The following is a 25,038-nucleotide window of genomic DNA, read 5'->3' as shown; positions in this document are numbered from 1 at the left end:
ACACTGCAACTACACCATGTGCACAGACCAGACAAGAAGAACAGACACTAAAACAAAGCAGACGTGTGTGTGTGTGTGTGTGTGTGTGTGTGTGTGTGTGTGTGTGTGTGTGTGTGTGTGTGTGTGTGTGTGTGTGTGTGTGTGTGTGTGTGTGTGTGTGTGTGGTGTGTGGTGTGTGTGTGTGTGAGAGAGAGGCAGGTGATGTGGTTTGATGGCTTCGGTAGGGATCACAACATGAACGAAAGTAGTAGAAACAGGATGTAAAGTGGGTTAGAAAGTAAGATAAGATTTTTTTTAAACAAATACGTTGAAATCAAGATAAAGAACATTTGGTTCATTCATAATGAAAACCTTAGAGATCACAATATCATAATACTAGTTCTACATTTAAGATGCCATATGTCTGTGGCAGAGTTATCTTGGCCATGTGACCTGTTATAGCCTATAACTTGAAACAACTCCTGGCCCTACTTGTCATAATGTACTTTGGGTGCAGATTTAGAAATCAGGTATTGCCTGCAATCAGACAATTAGGTACTCACAGATTCATAGCACAGACACACCACCATGCAGATAGATATGTTAGTATCAGAAACACACACAGGAAGGGTGTCTTCTCACCTTTTAATCCCATTTCACTGAAACTAGAGAAAGAGCGAGGGGATAAGAGCAAAATAAAAAGGGTAGGGCAGAGTGTGAATTATATCTCTTTTTCATGGGCCTAATGGGAAAGATGTAATTTTACTGTAAAAATGTATGACCTTTTAATGTGGCATGAACACAACCAGTCATGATGTTTTCATCTGATTGTCAAACAAATGATTTAAAAAAATTGACCTGCGCAAGTAGTTTGTCCACTCCAAAATCATTCCATCATCCAAACTGCTATTTGATGAATGGAAAGACACAACTGTTACAAATTGCTAAAAAGTCACATTCGGTGATTGTCATTAGGTCCACAGTTTTGTAGCCTGAATTAAATGATGCATCTTGCTGATAAATGTACCTTTTAAGAAAATCAAATAACTCAAGACACCTGAAAAGGGGCTGAAATACGGGACTGTCCCGGGATGACAACTGCAGCTACCTGTGAAAAACAATGTTTAAACTATGACAGAGAGGTGGGGTTGTTCATTTCATTTGGATATTTACAACTGTAGCAGTACAACATTGCATTTTAAACAAATAGGAGAATGGTTAAATTAGCATTACTTAGAGACCCTCCAAACTTTGACTTTTGTTGCATTTAGATGTGCTCATCTCTCATTCAGTGGGGTTTAGTCCCCCGTAATTCACACTCTGGGGTAGGTGGAGAGAGAGAGTTTAAAGTGTCATGTTAGGCAGTGATATGTAATCTGTTCAGTGTGACTATGTGGTTAATTGTGCAGCCTTAGCAGAGGGTCTTATCATCCTTCACCTTTGTGTTAGAATGTGCAAGCTAACAATGTTGACTTTTTCAACTCTCTTCTTTATGTTACGGCGTTCAACAATGTGTTTATTAAGTAATAACACATTTATTAAAAATGACAGGAAAACAAGGTATATGGAATATAATAAATACGAATGAATGCACATTCATAAAATAAATCTGACCACTGGGCAGCCTAGTGGTTAGAGCGTTGGTAACCAAAAGGTTGCTGGATTAAATCCCCGAGCTGACAAGGTAAAAATCTGTCGTTCTGCCCCTGAACAAGGCAGTTAACCCACTGTTCCCCAGTAGGCTGTCATTGTAAATAATAATTTGTTCTTAACTGATTTGCCTAGTTAAATAAAATAAAAAAATCTGTGATCAACATTGGGTCTGTAGAAGTATTACATATGATTAAATATGAATGCCTTTAAACTTATTTCCTCTCTACTGGTTCCTCCCCATTCACTGAAAATAGCAGTTCTGTTTGATATCATGCTCACAACAGCGCCAGCCCATCATCTCTGTGGAAACTGATTGACAGACTGCATCAATACAATTCAAAGGCATGGTAAGTGTCCCTATATACACATATTTCAACTGCATATACAGAATAATCACTATCATATTGAATAACAACATTGATTTTGTACAAATAGGTACACTTATTTTATTTGTCTATTTTTGTTTTTTAAATAACAGTTGGGAGTATTAATGGTATTTTAAGCAATTTTACATACCTTTTCACAAAGCAAATTGATAATAATAATAGGCTTTTCATTTGTTACATGCGCTGCAAAACTGTCCTAAATTTGAGACAGACCTAAGAAAAGCACCTTTACATTAAGTGTAGGTGTGAACAGTCTTGGAAATGGTCTAATTAAATTGTCTAAAATGACAGAATCTCGACAGATGTTCTTCTGATAAGGAAAGCCCTACATTATTGACATTTGAAACCTGTTGAGAGGAACTAAAACTCAGATAGGGTTTCAGGTAGTGTCCCCACATCTCATCTAACATATTTCACAGGTGCAGTCCCGGGTATATAAAATATGTGTGAAAAGAAAGACAGTACCCACACATTTTGTTAAGATGTTCACATGTTCCACAATAACGCACTAATATTTTGACTCACAGTTGCATTATTGGGGAGCAAACGGCCTATATTCTCCTTCCTTCTCTTTCCTTCTCCTAGTATGTTTTGGACTTCTAACCCCTTTTAAACAGAGCTAAAGTCTTCTGGGTTGTACCATTGGATTTGTCTATAGATACCAAACATTTGTCTGTGTGATTAACGAGGGCTGAGTGGTGTTTGTGAGACAAGGGTGGATCCTTTAAGGGGCCCGGGGCTGAGTCTTTTTACAAAAATGTTGAGTCCGAATGGCTTGAACTACAAACTATTAAAAGCTATCTTTGAAAAGCCGAGACTCTCACGAACATGCACATGTAACATGTTTTGCTCTATGATTCTCACAAGCTACACAAGAGTTGTTAGAAGGTAAGGGGTTACTCTACATAGAAGATAATTAGAAATCCCAGGACATAGTGTCTCTAATACTGTAATAAGCTCACATAGTTGCTGTCACAAACTCCAAACAGTTGTCACTGACTAGTTAGATATTCATTTCCCAGTGAGCAAACATTTCTATACTTAGATTTTTTTTAAATAAAAATGTGTCAATAAAAGTAATGAGTGCAACTGGTTATGTCCAGTTGTTTTGTGTTGTAGCCCTGGTTGTCCTGAAAAGAAAATGCTAAAAACACTTTATTGTGAGGCAAAATATAAGGGCTGTAGATAAATGAAAAGCCCATTTTTGCTGGGGTCTCTGGACTGATAGGGTTAATATGTCACAGTTCAACATACAGTACACATGGGCGCCTGGTTGAAAACTAAGACATAAAAAAAACCTCACACAAAGTGACAGTCGTGGTTTCGTGTGATTTTGCTTGCAGAAAAGGTGTTAGTTTGTCCAGGAATTAGCCTATTGTATCTTTTAGTGTCTAACAGTGCCTCATAACTGAAGACAATTTGGGCAATGAAACTACAGAAAGCCATTCATATCCAATGGAAGAGAAGCAAAATGGGCAGCTTTCCCCAACTTTGGTCCCGTCCTGTTCATCCTCCCTCATCCATGCTCGCCAAATGGTTACAACACCCACTTAACTTCCCTTCATTGAAAATGAATGGGTCTGTATTGTTTCACCACGCCCATCGTGTTATGTGGAAATGCACTGTGACAGCTGTTGATACCTACAGTGAGGGAAAAAAGTATTTGATCCCCTGCTGATTTTGTACGTTTGCCCACTGACAAAGAAATGATCAGTCTATCATTTTAATGGTAGGTTTATTTGAACAGTGAGACAGAATAACAACAAAAAAATCCAGAAAAATGCATGTCAGAAATGTTATGAAATGATTTGCATTTTAATGAGGGAAATAAGTATTTGACCCCTCTACAAAACATGACTTAGTATTTGTGGCAAAACCCTTGTTGGCAATCACAGAGGTCAGACGTTTCTTGTAGTTGGCCACCAGGTTTGCACACATCTCAGGAGGGATTTTGTCCCACTCCTCTTTGCAGATCTTCTCCAAGTCATTAAGGTTTCGAGGCTGACGTTTGGCAACTCGAACCTTCAGCTCCCTACACAGATTTTCTATGGGATTAAGGTCTGGAGACTGGCTAGGCCACTCCAGGACCTTAATGTACTTCTTCTTGAGCCACTCCTTTGTTGCCTTGGCCATGTGTTTTGGGTCATTGTCATGCTGGAATACCCATCCACGACCAATTTTCAATGCCCCGGCTGAGGGAAAGTGGTTCTCACCCAAGATTTGACGGTACATGGCCCCGTCCATCGTCCCTTTGATGCGGTGAAGTTGTCCTGTCCCCTTAGCAGAAAAACACCCCCAAAGCATAATGTTTCCACCTCCATGTTTGACGGTGGGGATGGTGTTCTTGGGGTCATAGGCAGCATTCCTCCTCCTCCAAACACGGCGAGTTGAGTTGATGCCAAAGAGCTCCATTTTGGTCTCATCTGACCACAACACTTTCACCCAGTTGTCCTCTGAGTCATTCAGATGTTCATTGGCAAACTTCAGACGGGCATGTATATGTGCTTTCTTGAGCAGGGGGATCTTGCGGGGGCTGCAGGATTTCAGTCCTTCACGGCGTAGTGTGTTACCAATTGTTTTCTTGGTGACTATGGTCCCAGCTGCCTTGAGATCATTGACAAGATCCTCCTGTGTAGTTCTGGGCTGATTCCTCACCGTTCTCATGATCATTGCAACTCCACGAGGTGAGATCTTGCATGGAGCCCCAGGCCGAGGGAGATTGACAATTCTTTTGTGTTTCTTCCATTTGCGAATAATCGCACCAACTGTTGTCACCTTCTCACCAAGCTGCTTGGCAATGGTCTTGTAGCCCATTCCAGCCTTGTGTAGGTCTACAATCTTGTCCCTGACATCCTTGGAGAGCTCTTTGGTCTTGGCCATGGTGGAGAGTTTGGAATCGGATTGATTGATTGCTTCTGTGGACAGGTGTCTTTTATACAGGTAACAAGCTGAGATTAGGAGCACTCCCTTTAAGAGTGTGCTCCTAATCTCAGCTCGTTACCTGTATAAAAGACACCTGGGAGCCAGAAATCTTTCTGATTGAGAGGGGGTCAAATACTTATTTCCCTCATTAAAATGCAAATCAATTTATAACATTTTTGACATGTGTTTTTCTGGATTTTTTTGTTGTTATTCTGTTTCTCACTGTTCAAATAAACCTACCATTAAAATTATAGACTGATCATTTCTTTGTCAGTGGGCAAACGTACAAAATCAGCAGGGGATCAAATACTTTTTTCCCTCACTGTAGCACTACCTAGCCTGCTTGCTAGCACCAACATGAGGGGCGAAGCTAGCATGGTTATCCAAATGATTGTGTTATGTGTAAATTCACTGTAAGACCTAGATTCTATCAGATCAAGAGTTAACCAGACATAACCGACACCCACATAGCTGTTGTTTTGGCTTCGTAATTCATAAAGGTCATGTTAACTGCCTGATATTATCACAGAGACCAAAACATATAAAATCTCCTAAGCCTGTGTTAACCTCAGACCTAATTTTCAGCGTTTATCCCTAAACCCCATTCTTTCTCCATTCATTTCCCCAATAGAGCCCCACAGTGGAGGTGTCATAATACCCATAAAACCTAGCGGTCAAACAGGGAAATGATTCCAATAGTTTTTAAACCATACATTTTTCCCATAGGGAATTTTAGAAACCCTTAAAATAAGGGCTGTGTTTCGCGTAGGCTTACCCTAGCGTAACAGTCACCTTGTCCTAGAGAGATTTACACAGTTATCAAAGCATCATACTGTGGTACTCTATAGGAATGGCTGAACGACACCAACTCCTTTCAGGTCTTTAGGACTACAAACTGGTGAGCTCTATTACCTCTGTGTCAGTGAGTAGACAGCGCCCCCTTGGGTGCACAATAGAGCAGTCTGTATGATCAATTGACATAAGGATATCATCATCTGAATTACAGTCCGTCATCTGAAAATCAACCATTCAAAATGTAAAATAGCCACATATATCATACAGGTGAAAAACACTACATTTTCCACTTTTTTTGCCATTGCATTTTACTCACACACTGTGATGCATTATTATGCTTAAATGTCAAAGACAATTAGTTCTGTTTCACTTACAGGATTCCCTCATGGCCGGCGGTGAAAAGTTAACATTTACCGAAGTTGACCTCTCTGGTGATTATGATGGGGATTATAATGAGACCTACAGTGACATGTGCTGTTCTACTGGGGGGGTGTGCAGCATGGAGGGCATGCGTTTTGACGCTGTGTTCCTCCCCATATTCTACTCCCTGACACTGGTTCTTGGGCTGCTGGGCAATGGGCTGGTACTTTTGGTTCTGGTACAGAGGAGACGGAGCTGGAGCGTGACAGACACCTTCATCCTGCACCTGGGCATGGCCGACACTCTGCTGCTGCTTACGTTGCCCCTCTGGGCTGTTCAGGCCGCTGGGGAATGGAGCTTCGGGACCCCCCTCTGCAAGATCACTGGAGCCATGTTTACAGTAAGGACTATACACATTAAATAAATACACTGTTGGGTTTAGTTTACATTTCTGAGGAATACAATAGCGAATGGAATACAATTGTCGTCAATATGTATTACCCAATTACAAACGTACTCTTTGTCAACTTTGTAGCAGTTTTATAACAGTCTGATTTTCTCTAACTCTCCTCAGATCAACTTTTACTGTGGCATCTTCCTGCTAGCCTGCATCAGTCTGGACCGCTACCTGTCCGTGGTCCACGCAGTCCAGATGTACTCTCGCAGGAAGCCCTGGATGGTGCAGGCCAGCTGCATGTCTGTGTGGCTCCTCTCACTCCTCCTCTCCATCCCCGACTGGCACTTCCTGGAGTCTGTGAGGGACACCAGACGAGACAAAGTGGAGTGTGTCCACAACTACCCGTCCCTCTCCCAGTCTGGGTTTGACTGGCGCCTGGCCTCCCGCCTGCTCTACCACACGGTGGGCTTCCTCCTCCCATCTGCAGTGCTACTCTTCTGCTACTCCTGCATCCTGCTGCAGCTGCAACGCGGCTCCCAGGGCCTCCAGAAGCAGAGGGCCGTCCGGGTCATCCTGGCCCTGGTGCTGGTCTTCTTCCTCTGCTGGACGCCCTACAACATCACCCTCATGGTGGACACCCTCTACTCTAACAACACCCTGGTGGACACCTGCGGGAGCCAAAAAGCCCTGGACATCTCCCTGACGGCCACCTCCTCTCTGGGCTACCTGCACTGCAGCCTCAACCCCGTACTCTACGCCTTCGTGGGGGTGAAGTTCCGGCGCCACCTGCTGGACAAGCTGAAGTCCCGGGACTGCAAGCTGAAGAGTGGAGTCAGGCTGCAGACTGCCAGACGGAGGAGCTCCATGTGGTCTGAGTCTGGAGACACCTCCCACACCTCTGCCATCTATTAAGGACTTTTCTCTCTATCCCAAGATTTCCAAAACTAGGTCCTAAACTAGGTCCTAAGGACCCCAAAGGGTGCATGTTTTGTTTTTTGCCCTAGCAATACACATCTTACACAAATAATCAGCTAATCGTCAAGCTTTGAGATTGTGAATCAGCTGTGCAGTGTTAGGGCAATAACCAAAACGTGCACCCCTTGGTGTCCCGAGGACCGAGTTTAGGAAACACTGCTCTATCCTGTTGCTCTTGAGTTGTTGTTGACTCAATAAGTGGAATATCAATGTGACCTTTAGTCCACTCTAGCTTCCCCTCCAGTAGATTTGGGCTGGAGGAAAGATTGTTAGAGCCGCCGTGTTTCACCATCATCTTTTCCCAATAGAGCGCGTAGAATTATTTCCTATTAAAGAAACTCTTTGTAAAGAATGGAGCCTATAATGAAGTTACACATAAGTAAATCAATCAGTTGTACATACTTAAAAAATAATATTAACGTGATTACAAAATTATATTTCCACTATAAAAAAAAAAATCTAAAACAGTTCTGAGTATGAAAATACCTTTTTAAGTTTTAAGTTTGTAATTTATCATTTTACTTACCTGCTTCAGGTTTTGTTAAATGATAACTGGCATATGTGCTCTGTTATAGTTAATGCATTTGGTATTACTGACACATGCAATAATTTGAGATATATTTTTTCATAACAAAAATGCACAGTATCCTATGACAGGTTTGCATTTCAAGGAACCATAGGGAAATACTGAATAAAGTTATATTTTTTATACTATCGTTCAGAATCTCTGTCTTTTAATGGTTGGTTAATAGATGCTTGTACACCAAAAATGAAAACCCCTAGAGGCAGCAAGACTCAGATCAGCATAAGTGATGTAGACACACCGCCACCAAAGGCCTTTTCAGGATGATTCAACATCACAGAACAATCATAGACATGAATTGATATCTATGATAGTCTGGCATGTAGAATGGCGAATTGTGTCAGCTCTATACATCACATTTTTATCTGCAAACATTCCGAACATTCCACCTCACTGAACACAACATGGTAGGCCTGCTGGTAGCCTAGTGGTTAATAGTGTTGCACAGGTAACCTGAAAGTCGCTGGTTTGAAGGTACATTTTTTGGGGGCAGATGTGCCCTTGAGCAAGGCACATAATTGCTCTGGATAAGAGTGTCCGCAAAAAGATAACATAATTACCCAAGTTCTCTGTGGTTTCAGCTGAAAAATACATACTTTTACTGTGGCAGGAAGCCAAGTAAAGCTTACCAACATGGGGTGACAAAGCTTTGCACCAAAGGGCTTTGCACACAAAAAACGTTTTTTGATTTAAAAAAAATATAACACAGGAGTGAAGAGCGATATGAGAAGTCCCCACCCAAGATGACGATGAGACAGTCTGCCTCTCTTCCTGTCCCTTCTCTGCTTTACTACAGCATATATGCACCTAAAGGTTTATTCTAGAAGGACATACAGCAGCAACAAAAACTTTCTCTAATCTTTCTCTCATTACTTGTTCCATTCAAGAGCTTCATAAGCACTTCAGCCTTGAGTTAGCTTTACTTAATCATCAATAATGTTGAGTGACAAGACTTAATGGACAGCATCACTCAGTCCAACTGAACAGCTTGCCTCTACCACCTTTTAGCAAGAAGAGAAAAGTATAATCCACTGTAGCTGAAACAGGAAGAGAAACAGGAAGCAGGTCATATCTTGAGTTTGGTGTGTTGCTGCTACTGACACATGATTTCTCTGTCCTCCATATCTCATAGAAAACAAAAGGTGAAATATCACACAGTGAAACAAAACCAAAACAAGTATGTTCATGAGCAAAAACAGGAAGGAGGAAAAGTGGTTAACCAAAATACAAATAGGGTCACGTTCTGGCATGAATATTCCAGGTCAGTTCTTCCATTCCATTCCATGTCACATTTATTCCAAATCACAAATATATATAGATGTAGGTTTGAATAATGAATGCATGATTCTTTCCAACAGATTCTACAGAGCCGGACGACATTGATAGGTAAAACGTGAAGAGCAGACAACCCGCTGACTTTATAAAAATATATAAATATACATTTAGTCTGAGAGTTTTCCATGAAAGTGCAATTCAAAGAAAGCAGTCCTCATAAAGGGCTTTCTACTATGCATGTCTTCCTCTCATGACCCAGTTTACAGTCATCCACCAGTCCCCAGACCCAAACCCATGACCCATACGTCAACTTCCCCTCAAGACAGGAAGACATACTATATTAATCATTAGGATCCGCTTCCTACCCATCAGCTCTGGGTGGACTGTACCTGTCCCATGGTTGTCATTGGGTTCAACGTCCCCTTCTCCTCTGCTTGGTCAGGTGAGTCTTCAACCACACCTGAATCCCACAGTGAGAGTTTCGGATCGTCCTGCACCCCCTCAACACACCTCACCATATCCAGCACGCGTCGCCGGAAGTTTCTACACAGGCCGAGATGGAGCACTGGGTTGAGGCAAGCGTGCAGGCAGGCTAGAGCGAACGTGACAAACAGACTTTTCTCCACAGCTGTCCTCCCGTTCTCACAGGAAACAGAAACAGGCTCCCCAGGTCTCCCCTGAAAAGTGTCCACCATGAGGGTGATGTTGTAGGGCGTCCAGCAGAGGAAGAAGACCAGCACCAGGGCCAGGATGACTCGGACGGCCCCCTGCTTCTGGAGGCCCTGGGAGCCACGCTGCAGCAGGATGCAGGAGTAGCAGAAGAGTAGCACTGCAGAGGGGAGTAGGAAGCCCACCGTGTGGTAGAGCAGGCGGGAGGCCAGGCGCCAGTCAAACCCAGACTGGGAGAGGGACGAGTAGTTGTGGACACACTCCACTTTGTCTCGTCTGGTGTCCCTCACAGACTCCAGGAAATGCCAGTCGGGGATGGAGAGGAGGAGGGAGAGGAGCCACATGGACATGCAGCTGGCCTGCACCATCCAGGGCTTCCTGCGAGAGTACATCTGGACCGCGTGGACCACGGACAGGTAGCGGTCCAGACTGATGCAGGCCAGCAGGAAGATGCTACAGTAAAAGTTGATCTGAGGAGAGAGAGAGCGAGAGACAGAGAGACAGAGAGATATAAACTTGAGAAACCTCTTGGCTGGAATGAACATTAAGTTGACACAACTGTGTTCCTCTTTTGTACTTCCTCTTTTCCCAGAAATGTTGAGAGTTTATTAATGGACTCAGAGGAAGAGCCCATTAAGAGTACCCCCATCATATACCACACCACTCCACACTAGTCCAAATCCTTTTCATTTACCCTCTCTCCCCATCCCCAACCCTCAGTTTACGTGTTCATACAAGTATATACACTTGCTTGACCAGTCCCGTCTCCCCAGTCCTTACTGTGAACATGGCTCCAGTGATCTTGCAGAGGGGGGTCCCGAAGCTCCATTCCCCAGTGGCCTGAACAGCCCAGAGGGGCAGCGTGACCAGCAGCAGGGTGTCAGCCAAGCCCAGGTGCAGGATGAAGGTGTCCGTCACCCTCCAGCTCCGCCTCCTCTGGACCAGAACCACCAGGACCAGCCCATTACCCACTAGCCCCAGGACCAGTGTCAGAGAGTAGAGCATCGGGAGGAACACCGTGCCAAAACGCACCCCAACGCCATCTTCAGGGGAGCATTCGTCTTTATAAACATAGTCCTCATCGTAGTTATAGGTGCTATTCTCTAGAAATATCCCTCCCAGGTCCAAATCCATGTCTGTCTGTGGAGAAGTCAAGAATCAGTTGATCATTTGGGTAATACAGGCCAATCTATTGGGTTTAAGATAAAAACAATGCAGGCAGAATGTGTGTTGGCGAGAACAACAATTTCCTCTTTCACCAAGTTATACCTAGAGAGATCTGTCTTTAGTCTCCGGTCCTCTGCTCTAACACGGACAAGTTGTGTGGGTGTGAGAAAGAGAGGTATCCCCTGAAGTGTCTCATCTGACAAGGGCCAGATCAGGTTATATTCACGCTGCTCACATGATTCCGATGTCACCAGATGAGGCAGAGAGAGAACATATCCTGGGAAATATGGGCGTATGGATGCACGGACATATGCATACAAACACACACAAAGGAATTGAAACAGCATGAAAGACTTAAGCAGAGTAAAGACAACTTGTGTAGGACAAAGACCACAGACGAGGAGAAAAGAGAAAACACCTAGACAGTAGAAGGGGTTTGAAATGAGAAATGTACTTACCACATTAGCCATGTTCTATAACCAATCATTTAGTAGTCCAAGTAGCATTGGAGAGACTTGAGACAAACACTGCTGTTTGCTTACACTATAAATAAGACAGGAGAGAACAGGCAGTTTGTTTGAATGGCTTCATCCCCTGAGCACTTAAAGAAGCAGAACAGAAAAGAGCTTAAAGGAAGAGGGGAAAGAGAGACAACAACTTCAACTAACAGTTCACACAAAACAAAAGTGAAGGAGGTCATAGGGATGATGCAGGACTTTTAGAAGAGAGGAAGTATAGTCATTTCAGTCCTCTACTTACACCGTGAGCAGAGTTGTACAGTACACACGTCACACACCCAGAGAACCAGTGCCTGTATTTTGGGAGCTTTGCAGAAGAGAGGTAACACCTACCGCAGCTGCCGATTGTTGGTCAATAACATGTACTTGGCAGGGCTTGCGCTCACTAAAGCTGTGCTGTGCGCAGTGTGAACATAGTCGCATCTTGCGAGAGTGGATTTGTTGGAAGTGTTGTTTTGATGTTGCAGCCTGGTCTCATAGACAAGACACAACATAGTAAATGTAAATCCAGATCCGTGAAACAAAAATGTGTATGATATGTTACGTTTGGTATGGTTAGATAAGACAGAGGGTTACTTAAGGAAAAACTTAAGTATGGTGGTTGGTTGGGGTCGGCATATAACGCAAATGTCTAGCAACCCAAAGGTTGTGAATTCAAATCTCATCATGGACAAATTTAGCCTTTTAGCTAATTAGCAACATTTCAACTGCTTACTACTTTTGAGCTACTTTGCAACTACTTAGCATGTTAGCTAACCCTAACCTTAGCCCTTTTAGCTAACCCCTCCCCTAACTTTAACCCTTTAATCTAACTCCTAACTCTAACCTGTAGCCTAGCTAACGTTAGCCAGCAAGCCAATGTTAGCCACCTAGCTAATGTTAGCCACCTAGCCACATAGCTAAAATTCGTAACATATCATAGTTTTGCAAATCCGTAACATATTGTACGTTTTGCAAATGCGTAACATATAATAGGATTTGCAATTGGTAACATATAAGAAATGGGTGATGGACATCCACAAATTAATACATACCATAAGAAACGTAACGTACAGTATCATCCGGCTGTGATTGGGAGTCCCATAGGGCTGCGCACAATTGGCCCAGCATTGTCCGGGTTTGGCCGAGGTAGGCCGTCATTGTAAATAAGAATTTGTTCTTAACTGACTTGCCTAGTTACATGGTTAAATAAAATAAAAAAATAAAAAAACATAATAAATGGAGTGCTTCGGTACATACAGAATAATACAAAATGCTCAGAGACCAGGTTGGCAAATATGGTGCTGGTATGAGGAGCTGTGGTTACTTCGAGGGAAACTTTTATCCACTTCTGTATTGGTAGGTGCCGCTGCTATACATATGAGCTCCAAGGTCCAAACATGAAGTGTTGGAGACAGTTCTAGTTTGCATGCATATCTTAGGCTTCAACCGCAGTAGTTGTGCTACATCGAGGCCTGACAAAATAGTGCTTCAGTTATATTAAATTTGTGGTGCAAGTCCATCTCAATAGTTTAGACTAACAACACCTCCTGCCCTAATCTCATCTCATATCCTCTCCTCCTTCACTGATCTGAAGACACAAGATTACCCTACTAAAAGCAATAGGGTTATGCATATATACATTACATTTCCTAAGTATGCAAACAAACACACACTGGGCCACGAACGATGTGTTTACAATACCGCATTGGTGAAAATAGACCAACGACTCATTGTTGAATTTGCAATTTACAACTTGTTGTGTAATCTTTATGTCCATTGGCCGATGAGCACCGATACGTTTTATCTATAATTTCTCTTAATTATTTATCTTCATATGACAAGGATTAAAAGGATTTGCCAGTAGATTGTCGACTTGATTCATGATGATGACTGCTTGCGAAGACTTTGAAAGTAAGATGATGACATGATCAGTCCAATCAAAGCTACTGTACATATAACGTGATTTGACATGATTTTTTAAACTTTTTATTTTACCTTTATTTAACCAGGAAATTGGTTTATCTGTGGCCTATGACCTTGAGCCTTCTTGGAAGGGCACTTGTAATATAACTCTATGGCAGGACCCAAAGGGCTGAAATTTTGGATGTCTACCCTTACTAAGGACTTAAACTTGGTGATGACGTACTGTCCCCATGAGTGACAGAACACTGAGCTAATCACGGCACAATGCTCCTATTTTCTGCTGGCTCGCCCCACCCCCACAGAAAGCACTGAGCTAGGCTGAAACACCTGCATTTTGGAGCTGCCTTACTCAAGAAAACAAAAAAGAGACCGTGTGTATGCAGCTTTATTAACTGAATGACATATATTTTTACATTGTTTGTAAACTGATATGTGACACGTATTAATGCCAAAATATCATTCAAAACAGGCAAGCCCCACCCCCCAATTTTTTTTATATATACACTACTGTTCAAAAGTTTGGGGTCAATTTCCTTGTTTTTTAAAGAAAATCACATCAAATTGATAAGAAAAACAGTGTAGACATTGTTAATGTTGTAAATGACTATTGTAGCTGGAAACTGCAGTTTTTCTTTTAATATCTACATAGGCGTACAGATGCCCATTATCAGCAACCATCACTCTTGCGTTCCAATGGCACGTTGTGTTAGCTAATCCAAGTTTATCATTTTAAAAGGCTAATTGATCATTAGAAAACCCTTTTACAATTATGTTAGCACAGCTTAAAACTGATGTTCTGATTAAATAAGCAATACAACTGGCCTTCTTTAGACTAGTTGAGTATCTGGAGTATCAGCATTTGTGGGTTCGATTACAGGCTCAAAATGGCCAGAAATAAAGAACTTTCTTCTCAAACTCGTCAATCTATTCTTGTTCTGAGAAATGAAGGCTATTCCATGCGAGAAATTGCCAAGAAACTGAAGATCTCGTACAACGCTGTGTTCTACTCCCTTCACAGAACGGAGCAAACTGGCGCTAACCTGAATAGAAAGAGGAGTGGGAGGCTCCGGTGCACAACTGAGCAAGAGGACAAGTACATTAAAGTGTCTAGTTTGAGAAACAGATGCCTCACAAATCCTCAACTGGCAGCTTCATTAACTAGTACTAAACACCAGTCTCAACATCAACAGTGAAGAGGCGACCCTGGGATGCTGGCCTTCTAGGCAGAGTTGCAAAGAAAAAGCCACATCTCAGACTGGCCAATAAAAATAAAAGATTAAGATGGGCAAAAGAACACAGACACTGGACAGAGGAAGATTGGAAAAAAGTGTTATGGACAGACGAATCTAAGTTTGAGGTGTTCAGATCACAATGAAGAACATTTGTGAGACGCAGAGAAAATTAAAAAGTGCTGGAGGAGTGCTTGACGACATCTGTTAATCATGGTGGAGGCAATGTGATGGTCTGGGGGTGCTTTGGTGGTGGTAAAGTGGGAGATTTGTACAGGGTAAAAGGGATCTTGAAGAAGGAAGGCTATCACTCCATTTTGCAACACCATACCCTGTTGACGGTGCTTAATTGGAGCCAATTTCCTCCTACAACAGGACAATGACCCAAAGCACAGCTCCAAACTATGCAATAACTATTTAGGGAAGAAGCAGTCAGCTGGTATTCTGTCTATAATGGAGTAGCCTGCACAGTCACCGGATCTCAATCCTATTGAGCTGTTGTGGGAGCAGATTGACTGTATGGTATGTAAGAAGTGCCCATCAAGCCAATCCAACTTGTGGGAGGTGCTTCAGGAAGCATGGGGTGAAATCTCTTCAGATTACCTCAACAAATTGACAACTACAATACCAAAGGTCTGCAAGGCTGTAATTGCTGCAAATGGAGGATGAAAGCAAAGTTTGAAGCAAAGTTTGAAGGACACAATTATTATTTCAATTAAAAATCATTATTTATAACCTTCTAAGTGTTGTGACTATATTTCCTATTCATTTTGCAACTAATTTCATGTATGCTTTCATTGAAAATAAGGACATTTCTAAGTGACCCCAAACTTTGAACGGTAGTATATATACAATTGGGGGGAAAAAGTATTTGATCCCCTGCTGATTTTGTACGTTTGCCCACTGACAAAGAAATGATCAGTCTATAATTTGATGGTAGGTTGATTTGAACAGTGAGAGACAGAATAACTACAAAAAAATCCCGAAAAACGCATGTCAAAAATTTTATAAATTGATTTGCATTTTAATGAGGGAAATAAGTATTTGACCCCTCTGCAAAACATGACTTAGTACTTGGTGGCAAAACCCTTGTTGGCAATCACAGAGGTCAGACGTTTCTTGTAGTTGGCCACCAGGTTTGCACACATCTCAGGAGGGATTTTGTCCCACTCCTCTTTGCAGATCTTCTCCAAGTCATTAAGGTTTCGAGGCTGACGTTTGGCAACTCGAACCTTCAGCTCCCTCCACAGATTTTCTATGGGATTAAGGTCTGGAGACTGGCTAGGCCACTCCAGGACCTTAATGTGCTTCTTCTTGAGCCACTCCTTTGTTGCCTTGGTTGTGTGTTTTGGGTCATTGTCATGCTGGAATACCCATACACGACCCATTTTCAATGCCCTGGCTGAGGGAAGGAGGTTCTCACCCAAGATTTGACGGTACATGGCCCCGTCCATCGTCCCTTTGATGCGGTGAAGTTGTCCTGTCCCCTTAGCAGAAAAACACCCCCAAAGCATAGTGTTTCCACCTCCATGACGGTGGGGATGGTGTTCGTGGGGTCATAGGCAGCATTCCTCCTCCTCCAAACACGGCGAGTTGAGTTGATGCCAAAGAGCTCCATTTTGGTCTCATCTGACCACAACACTTTCACCCAGTTGTCCTCTGAATCATTCAGATGTTCATTGGCAAACTTCAGACGGGCATGTATATGTGCTTTCTTGAGCAGGGGGATCTTGCGGGGGCTGCAGGATTTCAGTCCTTCACGGCGTAGTGTGTTACCAATTGTTTTCTTGGTGACTATAGTCCCAGCTGCCTTGAGATAATTGACAAGATCCTCCCATGTAGTTCTGGGCTGATTCCTCACCGTTCTCATGATCATTGCAACTCCACGTGGTGAGATCTTGCAAGGAGCCCCAGGCCGAGGGAGATTGACAGTTCTTTTGTGTTTCTTCCATTTCCGAATAATCACACCAACTGTTGTCACCTTCTCACCAAGCTGCTTGGTGATGGTCTTGTAGCCAATTCGAGCCTTGTGTAGGTCTACAATCTTGTCCCTGACATCCTTGGAGAGCTCTTTGGTCTTGGCCATGGTGGAGAGTTTGGAATCTGATTGATTGATTGCTTCTGTGGACAGGTGTCTTTTATACAGGTAACAAACTGAGATTAGGAGCACTTCCTTTAAGAGTATGCTCCTAATCTCAGCTCGTTACCTGTATAAAAGACACCTGGGAGCCAGAAATCTTTCTGATTGAGAGGGGGTCAAATACTTATTTCCCTCATTAAAATGCAAATCAATTTATAACATTTTTGACGTGTTTTTCTGGATTTTTGTTGTTGTTATTCTGTCTCTCACTGTTCAAATAAACCTACCATTAAAATTATAGACTGATCATTTCTTTGTCAGTGGGCAAACGTACAAAATCAGCAGGGGATCAAATACTTTTTTCCCTCACTGTATGAGTAACACATATAGTGATGACTTGACCCTTTTGAGGAAGTGGGTTTCATGCATTTAAAAAAACATTTTTTGCAAGAGATTATCCAGTTCCTTGAAATTATAGTCATCAATTTATCAGGAAACCAAACAGCTTGAGAAACTGTTCACTGCTCAACTTCATATTATGCAGTCTTTGTTGCTCACACTAGAGGCAGATGGGGTTAACATGGTCACACTACTAGAGGCAGATGGGATAACATGGTCACACGAGAGGCAGATGGGGTTTTAACTTGGAAGGCTATGCGATTGGATGGACAGTAGAATCTCAGGAACAAAATTTACAAGAGAGCGAAAATAGGCTACTATATGAAAAATGCCCTCCCTGAGAATGTGCTGTCTTTAAAAGCACCATAATTTTGAGCTATTACAGTAGGAGCAGGGCCACTATCAGGAAGCACCAGAGGAACGAATCACAACAAACTAACATGCATTGATTCCTCACTTTGACACAATGTGCACATCTGTATTTCTTCCCCATTTTGTCATTTTCACAATCAACAATTTGTGTTCCCTCTTTTCAGCACCCACTTGTTCATGATTCCCTGTCCCCCTTTTGTCTTGTATTCTCTCTTCCTCTCTCTTTTTCTGTCACTCTCTCTCCCTCCCTCTCCAGGCTCTCACCGGGGCCGTGACGCACAGACCTTTCACGATCGTCACTAGTTACCAGAGCCACAAAGTCATAATTATGGCTAGACCCCGCCTATTTCTACAATTTCTCTTCAAGTCTGATTTTAAACCTAACCTTACCCCTAACCACACTGCTAACCTTATGCCTAACCCTAACCTTAAATTAAGACCAAAAAGCGAATATTTGTTTTCATGAATTTTTACATTAGAGACAATTTTGACTTTGTGGCTGTGGTAACTAGTGACAACCACCTTAAAAAAAGATATCTCTAAATGTATAACATACTACCTGCCTTTGTAGGGATAAAAAAAAAAACTATTTATTTCTGCAACAACACAATCACTCATCAAAAATTGTAAGCATGCTAGTTACAGTGCCTCCTAAACATGACTGACATCGGGTAAAGAGGATAGGCTATCAGCTGATCATTGTGTTGATGATTGATGTAAACCTGATAGTTAACTAGCATTTTTTGAGATTTCTTTTCAATGCTCTTAAATAATAACTTCATTATATACTATAATATTCATACTCTTCTAACTCATGCTATAGTATATGGTTGGCTGGCTGGTGGCTTGTGTGGATATTTTGGTATATGGTGATTAGCTAAAGTCTAGACTACCTGTGTTGCTGCTGCCCTGACACACATGTGCAACACCCGACTGATGAAGGGATGGAGTTGGGTCAGAGGGTCGTAGAGCATGAATGCAGCTGCTCCTCTCTATGTCTTCTGCCTCTCTGCTGCGCAAAGGCTATGTAGGCCAAACCAAATATTGATGATGTAAATCAAATGTTATGCTGCTGTGGCAGTACTGTTGATATTTAAACTAGGTAGCTTGCTACACAGACTCGACTGGTGACTGCATCTCAAGCCATGCATGTTTGGATACCGGGCACACGCAAGCTCTGTACAGGGCAGACCAATGGATGGGATGGGGGGTGGTGAACTTGACGACTTTACGATGACTTGTGGGTTCAGAACAACAACAAAAAGGTGCTCGGGTACAGGTAGACCCCTATCTGTGCACTTGGCTGGCTCACGCCATGACAGAGAAGTGGGAGGTGTTCTCGCTCTCTGCTGAGCTGAAGGACCCAGTGGGCCTCCGTGTTCTCCTCTGTCCTCCCCATCCCTTCATCCCTGGATAGAACCTCTGTCCCAGCAGCCCCTTACACATTCTGGTCAGCTCACTCCTAAATTTCACCCCCACAAAGCCGTACAGCAGCGGGTTCAGGGCACAGTGTGACAGCCCCATGCTCTCAGACACCAGGATCCCGATGTCCACCGTGCGGCCAAACTGGCAGTCTCCACTAATCACGCCCAGCTTCTTCAGGCTTTCGGCCAATTGGAAGGAGTTGTAGGGCGCCCAGCAGAGCACAAACATGGACACCAGGGAGACGATGAGGTGAAGGGACTTCCTCTTCTGGCGGCGCGAGGCGTTGCAGAGGGAGCGGAAGATACGGATGTAGCAGTAGAGCATGACCAGCAGGGGCAGCCCAAAACCCAGCACCAAGTTGACTAGCGGCATCCCCACCTGCCACTGCACTGAGCTGTGGGTGAACACCGCCTGGCACACCAGCAGGCCCTGATGATCCCCCGAGCGCCCCACTTCTACCACCTGTCTAAAGGCGATGTCCACCCCACTCAGGCCCAAGCAAACTGTCCAGATCAGGGCGCAGGCAATCTGGGCATGGCAGGTGTTGCGTTTCCAGCTGGTGCTGACGGCGTGGACAATGGCCAGGTAGCGGTCGAAGCTGATGCAGGCCAGGAACAGGATGCCGCTGTAGCGGTTCAGAGAGAACAGGGCTCCGGAAATCTTGCAGGCGGCCACACCGAACACCCACTGGCGGGCCCACTGGACGGCGAACAGGGGCAGCGTGAGGGCCAGCAGGAGGTCGGACACGGCCAGGTGGAGCAAGAAGGTGTCGGTGAGGGAGAAGGAGCAGGTCCCACCTGTCTGAGAGGTGCGGTAGCGCATCAGCACACACAGCACCAGGATGTTACCCACCAGCGCCAGCACAAACACCAGGCTGTAGACCACAGGGGAGTAGCTCCGGGTGAAGTCCATGATGCCATCCTCATTGCAGGGCACACTGTATTGGCTACTGCCTGTTTCAGAATAAGAGCTGTTGTAGATGTCTTCATAGATCTGGAGACATAGAAGAGGAAAAGAGAGTGAGAGGAAGGAAAATTAGCTAACTACAACAATGTTCTGGGTCCTTATGCATAAAGCATTCCCCCCTGCCCATATAATCTTTTTCATTATGATCTAAAAGGTAAGACTGATCCTAGATCAGCACTGCTACTCTGAGACACTTTATGGATACAGGCCCTGGATTCTCCTCATAGGACAGAATGCATTTGTATAACATTTACGTCATTTAGCATATGCTCTTATCCAGAGAGACTTACAGTAGTGAGTGCATACATTTCATTTCGTGCACTTTTTTTTTTGTACTGGCCCCCCGTGGGAATCAAACCCACAACCCTGGCGTTGCACACACCAAGCTCTACCAACTGAGCCACAGGGAAGGTATCTCTAACTAAACTCAAGATGATGCTGTGCTAAATTCATCCAGATGTGTGTACCTGTTACAGATCTTAATTTGACCTATATGGTCACAGCAAAATAGTCCTGAAGCGATCGGATATGAACATTTAGTCCATAATGTTGCTTGATCGGTGGTTAGTCTATTAGCTGGACAAAAGAAGTCTACATGAAAAGTAATGTTAATATAACCGTTTGTTAGTGTAAGTTCAGTGAATTTATGTAAATTCCAAAGCTTATCTGCATTTCCTGTGGTGCAGGAAAATTCTCAGCAACAAAAGCATGATCAAATTAAGATCCTACGCTTGTAGCTTCTATGATTTTGAACAATATTTTAAATGGCCTCAGACACTCTAATCATTGTTTTAAAATTAAAGTATTCATGTACAGATTGTATTTCATTGTGATATATTTTTTTATTCTGTTAATTTCTTGACTAACCATGTTGTAAAATATAATTTCTTATTTGACAATTTTTTTTTTGTCTGCTACTCCCAATTATTTATTGCAGCATCTATTGCTCTTGTAGTCATAAAGAACTACATTCATCAGTATGTGGCATAACAAGACCGTTACTCACATAGTAATCTGTGGTTGCCTTGACGTGATCCATTGTTACCAACGAAACAGCGGAACACCTGAAACACCTTCACAGACTCAGGACACTCTTCTCGTAGTCTCACCCGCGTTCCTCTCTTCTTTTGCCACTCTAAACCAAATAAAAAGGAGAAGTTAGCAATTCAGGAACTGAATCCTCTCATATTTTAGGCCAAGCACATCTATTCAAAGACAGCTGTTAGGAACCGGTGACTGTGTCCAAAGGGGATTGTGACATATCGAAGGTAAAAAACTAAATGTATGTGGCTGACTCAGATATAGACAGTGCATAACCAGAAAAACATTTCTCTGTCTAACTGTTATTCCTGGCTTATATTGGCGATATGTAGTACATTGCACACGTACAGTACATACAGTGCATACGGAAAGTATTCAGACCCCTTAACTTTAACATTTTGTTAAGTTACAGCCTTATTCTAAAATGGATTTAAAAAAATCCTCAGCAATCTACACACAATACCCCATAATGACAATGCAAAAACAGGCTTTTAGAAATGTTTGCAAATGAATACAAAATAACAAATAGAAATACCTTAAGAAATACCTTAAGTATTCAGACCCTTTTCTATGAGACTCGAAATTGAGCTCAGGTGCATCCTGTTTCCATTGATCATCCTTGAGATGTTTCTACAACTTGGAGTCCACCTGTGGTAAATTCAATTGATTGGACATGATTTGGAAAGGCACACACCTATCTATATAAGGTCCCACAGTTGACAGTGCATGTCAGAGCAAAATCCAAGGCATGAGGTCGAAGGAATTGTCCGTAGAGCTCGGAGACAGGATTGTATCGAGGCACAGATCTGGGGAAGGGTACCAAAACATTTCTGCAGCATTGAAGGTCCCCAGGAACACAGTGGCCTCTACCAAACTTCTTCCACCAAGACTCTTCCTAGAGCTGGCCGATCTGGCCAAACTGAGCAATTGGGGGAGAAGGGCCTTGGTCAGGGAGGTGACCAAGAACATGATGGTCACTCTGACAGAGCTCCAGAGTTCCTCTGTGGAAATGGGAGAACCTTCCAGAAGGACAACCATCTCTGCAGCACTCCACCAATCAGGCCTTTATGGTAGAGTGACCAGATGGAAGCCACACTTAAGTAAAAGGTACAGTGGGGGAAAAAAGTATTTGATCCCCTGCTGATTTTGTACGTTTGCCCACTTACAAAGAAATGATCAGTCTATCATTTTAATGGTAGGTTTATATGAACAGTGAGAGACAGAATAACAACAAAAAATCCAGAAAAACGCATGTCAAAAATTTTATAAAATGGTTTCCATTTTAATGAGGGAAATAAGTATTTGACCCTTCTGCAAAACATGACTTAGTACTTGGTGGCAAAACCCTTGTTGGCAATCACAGAGGTCAGACGTTTCTTGTAGTTGGCCACCAGGTTTGCACACATCTCAGGAGGGATTTTGTCCCACTCCTCTTTGCAGATCTTCTCCAAGTCATTAAGGTTTCGAGGCTGACGTTTGGCAACTCGAACCTTCAGCTCCCTCCACAGATTTTCTATGGGATTAAGATCTAGAGACTGGCTAGGCCACTCCAGGACCTTAATGTGCTTCTTCTTGAGCCACTCCTTTGTTGCCTTGGCTGTGTGTTTTGGGTCATTGTCATGCTGGAATACCCATCCATGACCCATTTTCAATGCCCTGGCTGGGGGAAGGAGGTTCTCACCCAAGATTTGACAGTACATGGCCCCGTCAGATGATGCGGTGAAGTTGTCCTGTCCCCTTAGCAGAAAAACACCCCCAAAGCATAATGTTTCCACCTCCATGTTTGACAGTGGAGATGGTGTTCTTGGGGTCATAGGCAGCATTCCTCCTCCTCCAAACACGGCGAGTTGAGTTGATGCCAAAGAGCTCCATTTTGGTCTCATCTAACCACAACACTTTCACCAGTTGTCCTCTGAATCATTCAGATGTTCATTGGCAAACTTCAGATGGGCATGTATATGTATTCTTGAGCAGGGGGACCTTACGGGCGCTGCAGGATTTCAGTCCTTCACGGCGTAGTGTGTTACCAATTGTTTTCTTGGTGACAATGGTCCCAGCTGCCTTGAGATCATTGACAAGATCCTCCCGTGTAGTTCTGGGCTGATTCCTCACCGTTCTCATGATCATTGCAACCCCACGAGGTGAGCTCTTGCATGGAGCCCCAGGCCGAGGGATATTGACAGTTCTTTTGTGTTTCTTCCATTTGCGAATAATCGCACCAAATGTTGTCACCTTCTCACCAAGCTGCTTGGTGATGGTCTTGTAGCCCATTCCAGCCTTGTGTAGGTCTACAATCTTGTCCCTGACATCCTTGGAGAGCTCTTTGGTCTTGGCCATGGTGGAGAGTTTGGAATCTGATTGATTGATTGCTTCTGTGGACATGTGTCTTTTTTACAGGTAACAAGCTGCGGTTAGAAGCACTCCCTTTAAGAGTGTGCTCCTAGTCTCAGCTCGTTACCTGTATAAAAGACACCTGGGAGCCAGAAATTTTTCTGATTGAGAGGGGGTCAAATACTTATTTCCCTCATTAAAATGCAAATCAATTTATACAATTTTTGACATGCATTTTTCTGGATATTTTTGTTGTTATTCTGTCTCTCACTGTTCAAATAAACCTACCATTAAAATTATAGACTGATCCTTTCTTTGTCAGTGGGCAAACGTACAAAATCAGCAGGGGATCAAATACTTTTCCCCCCACTGTACATGACAGCCCGCTTGGAGTTTGCCACATGGCATCTAAAGGAATCAGACCAAGAGAAAGAATATTCTCTGGTCTGATGAAACCAAGATTGAACTCTTTGGCCTGAATACCATGTGTCCCGTCTGGAGGAAACCTGTCACCATCCCTACGGTGAAGCATGGTGGTGGCAGGTTCATGCTGTGGGGATATTTTTCAGCAACATGAACTGGGAGACTAGTCAGGATCAAGGGAAAGATGAATGGAGCAAAGTACAAGGAGATCCTTGATGGAAACCTGGTCCAGAGCTCTCAGGACCACAGACTGGGGCAAAGGTTCACCTTCCAACAGGACAACGACCCTAAGCAAATAACCAAGACAATGCAGGAGTGGCTTCAGGACAAGTCTCTGAATGTCCTTGAGTGGCCCAGCCAGAGCCCGGACGTGAACCTGACCGAACATCTCTGGAGAGACCTGAAAATAGTTGTGCAGCGACGCTCCCCATCCAACCTGACAGAGCTTGAGAAGATCTGCAGATAAGAATGGAAGAAACTCCCCAAATACAGATGTGCCAAGCTTGTAGCGTCATACCCAAGAAGACTCGAGGCTGTAATCACGGCCAAAGGTTCTTCAATAAAGTACTGAGTAAAGGGTCTGAATCCTTATGTGAAGGTGATATACATATATATATATTTTAATACATTTGCTAAAATTTCTAAAAACCTGTTTTTGCTTTGTAATTATGGGGTACTGTGTATAGATTGATGAGGGGAAAAAAACAATGTTATCCATTTTAGAATAAGGCTGTAACGTAACAAAATGAAGAAAAAGTCACGTTAGGTGGTGGAGCTGTCAGGTTCTCTTTATTCACTTGACAAAAGAATAAAGACGCTACAAGGTTTTTACTCTGGGTTGTGAGGTCAATATTAGAAAGGTAAGTGGGGTATGTAGAGGCACTAAACAGGAGCACAAATGGAAGAAGCAAAAGTCTGAAAATACCTGCAATACCTTTGCTCTTAATAAAAACTCATTACATAGCATACACACAATTAGAACTTGTTATTTTTAAAGCACTGCAGAGACAAGGCTGCATTTGAGAGGGACATTATAGCATGTTGAGGTTGTAACTGTTTGGAGTGGTGGCTTATACTATTATTGTGCAACTTCCTAGCTACTGTTTCCTTCCTCTACACTCTGACTCACAGGGCTGTATGAGAGGTGTGATGTTAGTAAATGGAAAAAAGCAAAAGATTGTTTGGCAT

The 25,038-nt window shown here is 43.1% G+C and overlaps 3 protein-coding genes across 9 annotated transcripts; 1 reads left to right on the top strand and 2 right to left on the bottom strand.

The window, feature by feature from the left end:
- The first annotated feature begins 1,906 nt into the window (after positions 1 to 1,906).
- On the top strand, positions 1,907 to 8,183 carry LOC115176855 (C-X-C chemokine receptor type 3-like). Of its 2 annotated transcripts, XM_029737200.1 has the most exons (4): positions 1,958 to 1,979; positions 6,112 to 6,166; positions 6,340 to 6,495; positions 6,670 to 8,183. In XM_029737200.1, the coding sequence occupies exons 3-4, from the start codon at positions 6,388 to 6,390 to the stop codon at positions 7,402 to 7,404; spliced, it is 843 nt and encodes a 280-aa protein (XP_029593060.1). In that variant the 5' UTR covers positions 1,958 to 1,979; positions 6,112 to 6,166; positions 6,340 to 6,387; the 3' UTR covers positions 7,405 to 8,183. The 2 variants fall into 2 exon arrangements, with proteins under 2 accessions (XP_029593059.1, XP_029593060.1); XM_029737199.1 differs by having other exon boundaries at positions 1,907 to 1,979; positions 6,112 to 6,495.
- Positions 8,184 to 9,232: 1,049 nt separating this feature from the next.
- Positions 9,233 to 12,035, bottom strand: LOC115176854 (C-X-C chemokine receptor type 3-like). Of its 6 annotated transcripts, none has more exons than XM_029737193.1 (4): positions 11,921 to 12,035; positions 11,620 to 11,704; positions 10,775 to 11,134; positions 9,233 to 10,464 (listed from the first exon to the last, which is right to left on the bottom strand). In XM_029737193.1, the coding sequence occupies exons 2-4, from the start codon at positions 11,629 to 11,631 to the stop codon at positions 9,694 to 9,696; spliced, it is 1,143 nt and encodes a 380-aa protein (XP_029593053.1). In that variant the 5' UTR covers positions 11,632 to 11,704; positions 11,921 to 12,035; the 3' UTR covers positions 9,233 to 9,693. The 6 variants fall into 6 exon arrangements, with proteins under 6 accessions (XP_029593053.1, XP_029593055.1, XP_029593057.1 ...); XM_029737195.1 differs by lacking the exon at positions 11,921 to 12,035 and adding an exon at positions 11,264 to 11,438 and having other exon boundaries at positions 11,620 to 11,893; XM_029737197.1 differs by lacking the exon at positions 11,921 to 12,035 and adding an exon at positions 11,264 to 11,357 and having other exon boundaries at positions 11,620 to 11,893.
- Positions 12,036 to 18,228: 6,193 nt separating this feature from the next.
- LOC115177239 (C-X-C chemokine receptor type 3-2-like) lies at positions 18,229 to 21,181 on the bottom strand. The gene is made up of 2 exons (XM_029737842.1): positions 21,062 to 21,181; positions 18,229 to 20,082 (listed from the first exon to the last, which is right to left on the bottom strand). The coding sequence occupies exons 1-2, from the start codon at positions 21,092 to 21,094 to the stop codon at positions 18,973 to 18,975; spliced, it is 1,143 nt and encodes a 380-aa protein (XP_029593702.1). The 5' UTR covers positions 21,095 to 21,181; the 3' UTR covers positions 18,229 to 18,972.
- Positions 21,182 to 25,038: the final 3,857 nt, after the last annotated feature.

Source organism: Salmo trutta, chromosome 37 (assembly GCF_901001165.1).
Source record: "Salmo trutta chromosome 37, fSalTru1.1, whole genome shotgun sequence".
NCBI lineage: Eukaryota > Metazoa > Chordata > Actinopteri > Salmoniformes > Salmonidae > Salmo > Salmo trutta.
This window is presented reverse-complemented; position numbering and strand designations above follow the sequence as displayed.